The sequence below is a fragment of the Oryza brachyantha genome, chromosome 7, assembly GCF_000231095.2.
Source record: "Oryza brachyantha chromosome 7, ObraRS2, whole genome shotgun sequence".
NCBI lineage: Eukaryota > Viridiplantae > Streptophyta > Magnoliopsida > Poales > Poaceae > Oryza > Oryza brachyantha.
Window position 1 is genome coordinate 13,576,731 of NC_023169.2, and position 6,000 is coordinate 13,582,730.

General features: G+C 53.5%; 1 protein-coding gene across 1 annotated transcript; it reads right to left on the reverse strand.

Annotated features, from left to right (window-relative positions):
- Window positions 1–595: 595 nt before the first annotated feature.
- Window positions 596–5,783, reverse strand: LOC102720342 (G-type lectin S-receptor-like serine/threonine-protein kinase B120). The gene is made up of 8 exons (XM_006657754.3): window positions 4,639–5,783; window positions 4,082–4,426; window positions 2,654–2,770; window positions 2,309–2,532; window positions 2,002–2,212; window positions 1,645–1,882; window positions 1,399–1,549; window positions 596–1,308 (listed from the first exon to the last, which is right to left on the reverse strand). The coding sequence occupies exons 1-8, from the start codon at window positions 5,615–5,617 to the stop codon at window positions 985–987; spliced, it is 2,589 nt and encodes an 862-aa protein (XP_006657817.2). The 5' UTR covers window positions 5,618–5,783; the 3' UTR covers window positions 596–984.
- Between the last annotated feature and the right edge of the window lie 217 nt (window positions 5,784–6,000).

Genomic DNA, 6,000 nt, shown 5'->3' on the forward strand with positions numbered 1-6,000 from the left:
TTATTGGTGTTGTTTATTTTATAATGATGGAAAACAACAATATAGGTCATTTTCAATCGGCACCTATTAGGGTCTGTGTGGTAGTGCCCCATCTCCAAAGCCGATTTCCGGTTCTCTTTCATCCCCGTGGCTCTAGTATCGTTGTTTATACATGTCCACCTTCTACCGCAAGTCCTCCAACACCCATAAACATCACTCTAGACTCGAGGGAAATCCTCCTCTTCCCATCCCCAACCGCAACCTGTTGCCTGCACCAGATAAAGAGGATGAGCTCATGGAAGCTGGAGGAGAACAAGTCTAGGCAAGGATCTTGGTGCAAATTCCTAATAACATACTGAAGCATTTGGGCGGTAATTTAACATCTTCTCTTACAGCTGGGCCGGGAATTGTTGACCCAATTTCATTCAGCGAGGACATCACCACGAGTAGGTTCACGAAAGCCCAACGTATATTGGATCTCTACCATTGGTTGCGCTAAAACGTGGCCTGGTAGATGTGCAAAACACATGGGCTTTTTGGCGGGCACCACGAGACGCGTGCTAGGCCCGATTGATTAATAGGGCCTGTCCATTCACACCGTGGCCCACAAATTTTGGCCTGTTACAAAATATGGCCTAGGGAAGTAACGCGTGCTGCTGGGCCCGAATCTTAATCAGGCCATTCCTCCACAAAGCAGCCCACTGATTTGCAGATATCCCACACTGCCACACATGACACATTTGCAGCTAGTAATGATCCACTTACTAAACAAACCTTGAGCCAATCGATGAAACTGGCGGTAGCAAAAAATTGCGCCATGTACAGAGAAAGCAATCGAAGAAAATCCGATCTCCACCACCCCAGCTGTTAAATCAATCCACCCAAACACATGAACACGCACGCACGCACGCATGCATCTCCCTCGACCTCGATCGTGTCGTGTCGTGTGTATATGTACAGTTTTGTACAGCCGAAAGGGCTTCGGTCGTCGATCCGGCGTACGCACTACCTGCCCTGGAGCATGGTGACGGTGAGGTCGTTGGAGGAGTGGGAGCCATCCTCCTTGTCCCGGCAGCAGTACATGTCCCTCCCCGACGACGACGACGTGCACTGCAGCGTGAACGTCGGCGGCCGCGGCATGGGCAGCACGGAGGCGTCGCTGCCGAGCGTGAGCACCACGTAGGGGACGTCCGGCCGGTCGTGCGCGTGGTCCTGCACGCACAGCAGCGCCATGTGGATGCACCGGAGCGCCTCCTTCGCCGGGCACGCCCCCCGGATCGCCGGGTCGATCAGCTGCTCCCCTCTGTCCCCGTTCCACAGCTGCCACGCCTGCAAACACGCCACCAGCAGCTTGAGCTCGTCGGCGTTAATCTGCGCAGCGCAGAGGGTGGATGGAATGGTGTGTGCGCGATAGCTTACGTAGCCGACGATGTTGAGGGAGCCCTCCATGTGGTGGAAGCTGCTGTTCTTCTGCCCGGTGATGATCTCCAGGATGAGGATGCCGAAGCTGTACACGTCCGACCTCACCGAGAACAGCCCCTCCATGGCGTACTCCGGCGACATGTAACCCCTGTCCACGGATCGCGATGGTCGGAAGAAAATGTCAGCGATGTCGGTCCGCTTCGACGACCGTGCATCGGGTTGGCGCTGGTTTCAGGAGCTTACAGCGTGCCGACGACGCGGTTGGTGTTGACCTGGTTCTGGTCGCCGCCGAAGATCCTGGCCATGCCGAAGTCGGAGATCTTGGGGTTCATGTCGTGGTCCAGGAGGATGTTGCTGGCCTTGAGGTCGCGGTGCACCACGCGGAGCCTCGAGTCGCGGTGGAGGTAGAGGAGCCCCCGCGCCACCCCTTCGATGATCTGGAACCTCGTCCTCCAGTCTAGGAGCCCTCTCCTCTCCGGATCTGACATTGCAGCAGCCACCATCACACTCTCATCAGCTCACTGTCTCGCGAGAAAACGAAACAGAAAAATGGAACCGATCGATGGATTCCGATGACGGCGACGGCGATGATGCGCGTACCGAAGAGGAAGGCGTCGAGGCTCTTGTTGGGCATGTACTCGTACACCAGGATCTTCTCCTCGCCCTGGATGCAGCAACCCAGCAGCCTCACCAGGTTGCGGTGCTGCAGCTTCGCGATCAGGATCACCTCGTTCTTGAACTCCTCCAGCCCCTGCCCGGAGCTCCGGGACAGCCTCTTCACCGCGATCTCTTCTCCCCCAGGAAGCCTTCCCTGAAACCAACCAACCAGCCAATGCATACATCTTACTACACTGATCACTGATGCATTTAGGCATGAATTAGTGCGTGCTGGTAATCGATCGAGCACCTTGTAGACATGGCCGAAGCCTCCCTCTCCGAGCTTGTTCGAGCTGCTGAAGTTGTCGGTGGCCGTCGCTAGGGCCTCGAACGCGAACAGCGGCAGCTCGCAGTTCTTGCCATCGTCGGGTTTCTCGTGTTCGGATTGGGCTGGCCCTGAGAAATCCTTGTTCGCATCCCTGCCAGGACGCAGCAATGGCAAGTCTATCTTTTTCCTGCCAATGCAGAGCTTCTCTGCAACGATAATATGAACCGGCTTGTCAATGTTGGCCCTCGTATTTGTTTCAAAATTTTTGATCTCAAATTCTACTGAATGCAAGATCGATGCTGCTTCAGACATGAGCTGCTCCCTCACCTTTGATTCGTCTCCTGCATTTCCACATCAGAAGGACGCATGCCACTAATGCAATCGCCACAACGACGACGACTACGACGATAACTGTTGTCCATCGCCCACTTTTGGAGCTTGTAACTGAGGTCAAACATAACAGAGAAATTTGTCAGAAATATGCGGCTGTCAGGTAAATGACTTCAGGATGATATTAGAACGGTTAAGAAAACAGGGTGAAGAGAATCGGTCAGTTTCAAAGCTCTGCTTTCCGAAGACTGTGCGTGCGTTTCAGACAAAATTTCTCGTGCATTCACATACATGAGGTCATATGATAAACTAATGATCAGTTGATCACCATGTGTGGTCAGACAGATTGACCTGCATGGTCAAAACATGATTTGTCCCACATGTTCCCTGTGTGCTAATCGCAATAAACAATTTCTGAAACCGCTACCTCATGTATCTTTATCCATAAAGCCAACTGAAGAATATAAAAAGGTTAGGTTTTCATCGGATAGCCGCAAGAAGGTATTCTTTTCCCAATATGAAATAATCTAGTTGATGTAGAGCCATTAAGATCTGTCACTGTCTGAACAATCTTTAATCCAAATCAAAAAAAAAAGGCACACACCGTACTTTTCCAGAAGCTGTCAGCGTCCGGAACAAACGGCCTGCACTGCATAAATCCCAGAAGTCACCATCAGAAAATTTTTACCCAGACCTCCGAATCAACGTGCCTTTCGTATCCCATACTGCACTGGGTAACAATGACAGGCGATGCATTACTGAATTTTTCTTTTTCAGATAATGCATTACAGATGGGTGACATTAGCATCTGAAATGCTTATCATGATCACCCACAGATTCAGCGTGTGCAGATATTTGGGGGCGAATAAAGGGATATATGCTAATTGTGAAATGGTTGCTAGTTGTTTCAGACTTTAATTTCACCCCACCATTCACTGTCGTTGTTCACCGATCCAAATTGGCAACCATCTTTTACTAGTCTACCCCGGTGAATTAAATTCCGTGGACTGCATAGAAAAGAGCTTATCTACCTAATCAGGATCCAACAACCTCACACGCATCTGTACCGGATTGATGCTACCTTTTCTAATGCCATATCAGTTCGACCACATGCCAAAAGATTCCACTGTTTTTGTTCATTTCTGAATTTTCTACACGGCAGGTAAAAAAAAAAACGAAATGTGCAGCGGTGCCTTCTTTCTTTCTTAAACCCATCGAATAGTTGGCATCTAGTATATCTATCAGTTGTTAAAATCATTTGGATTTCCTAACGAGATTTATGTGTTCCAATTTTAAAGCATGCACATGTGAGTGCCAAGTGTGTTATGTGTCTGCATGAACTCATGAAAAATTTTAAAAAACTAAACTTTGCAAACCACAAATTAATATGAAATACCAGAAAAATTTTCGAAATTAAACTCTGACCTAACAGAGAAGACGGGACCTTGACGTAGAGTTCGTAGAGCACCCCGCTGCTGCTGGGGAAATGGTAGACGTCCACCAGCTCCTGCCCCCAGGTGAGGCAGCTGTTGATGCTGTAGCTGTACGCGCCGCACGAGCAGTTGTCCAGGCACAGCTTCTTGCACGCGTTGGCGTCGCCGGCCACCGACCCCCACACGGCGAAGTCCGGCAGCTTCACGCCCTGCACGACGGCGAACCCGTCGCCGCCGGTCACGTTCCCGCCGCCGCTGCACGTCAGCGGGGCGCTCCTCACGCACCCCTGCGTCCAGTTCCCGCTGTTGTACTCAGCCTCCGATTTAGGCGTGAAACCTGATAAAATCGATGTGTCGATGACACGTGGATTATGATGTTAGTATATCAATTTATGATTACTAGCATTCAACGGAGAGTTTATACTTGTTTGTAGTGATTTTGATTGACATTATGATCAAAATTAAGTTATGTAAGTTAGGATTATGGGTCAATGGAATGAGCGAGAAAAGTCAAAACCAGCGGGTTTGATTCGTGAGGAGTTGTGTTACCTTTCAAGCAGGTGCAGATGGGCTGGCCGTCGTCGGCGGCGGCGCACTCGGCGTTGGCGCCGCACTTGTTGTACATGTGGCAGGGGATGGTCGGCTGCGACCAGACGACCTCCCAGTCGCCGGAGTCGAGGAGCATGTAGCACGTCTCGACGCCGTCTGGCCGGAGCACGAAGCGGTAGAGAGACGAGTTGAACGGGACGAACGTCAAGAACATGTCGCCGCCGAGCAGCGGGTCGCCGATGAATTTGAACCCGTAGACGTAGAGCGACCTCCACGGTATGCCGACGAAGTTGGTGTTCGTCCACTGCCCCGACCTCCAGTAGGTGGAGTTCTTGCCGTCCTGGCTGCGCCAGATGTAGAGCTGCGCCGACGAGTCAAGCCCGAGCGTGAAGTCGCCGGTGGCCGGGTCGCCGTCGCTCCTCCACGACGTGTACAGCGTGCGGCTGATGGAGGACCCGTTGCTCTGGCGGAGCGCGATCTCCATGCCTGGGACGAAGGTGTCCGTCGGGTGGTCGAAGCTCCGCCACACCTGCTCCTTGCCGGCGCCGTCGCTGCCGGCGATCACGAGGTCCCCGTCGTCGCCGATGGTCAGCGTGTGGTTGGCCAGGCCCCCGCTACTGTTCGTCCGCCACGCGACGCGGTCACCCTCCATCACCCGCAGCTCGCCGGAGGCCGTCAGGGTGGCGGAGTACGCCGAGGCTGCGCTCACGGGCGCGTCGCGGTTGGCCACCCACATCACGGTCTGCTCCCTCGCCTGCGCGTACATCACCCCGAGGTACACCCTCCCGTGGTCGCCGCCGGCCGGCTTGAAGAACCCCACCTTGAACGCGCCGCTCGCCGACAGCAGCGTCTCGTTCCCGCGCAGCGACTGCCCCTGCGACAGCGAGGCCGCCGCGTCGACGCCGTCCCCACCCCCACTCCCACCCCCACCCAGAAACAAAACCAACGCGAGCGCAGCAATGGCGGCAGCGCGAGCCATCCGATCGACCGACCTCGCCTTAGCGAAACACGACCACGACGGTGACGAGGAAGAGAAGAGAGAGGCCTGAAGCTAAAGAGCTCGAGGCTTCTTGGCGCGAGAAATATATCGGATCCCGTGTGTGCGCGGGCGCGCGCGCTGAGACGCGTGGTGCGGCGCGTGATGGTTTTGAATGAACCTGAGATTAACGAGAAGATTAGTAGCGCTAAGCTGATGCCGAATTCGCCGAGTAGGCGCGGCGCGACGCGACCAAGCTGAAAAGAGGTGTGGAAGAAAACTGGGGAATTTGGAAAGGAAAGGGAAGGGGCTGCGAAGCTTGGAGTGTTCTTCACATTGTTAAAGGCGCAAACAAAAACGACGGCAGGAGAGAAACTAGCAGTTGA

Excerpts from the sequence above, each read along its gene's own strand:
- LOC102720342 (XM_006657754.3), bottom strand. The coding sequence starts at position 5,617 with ATGGCTCGCGCTGCCGCCATTGCTGCGCTCGCGTTGGTTTTGTTTCTG. Across the intron at positions 2,533-2,653 it reads ATGCAGGAGACGAATCAAAG|AGAAGCTCTGCATTGGCAGG; the intron begins GTGAGGGAGCAG and ends TTATCGTTGCAG. Across the intron at positions 1,550-1,644 it reads AACCGCGTCGTCGGCACGCT|GGGTTACATGTCGCCGGAGT; the intron begins GTAAGCTCCTGA and ends ATCCGTGGACAG.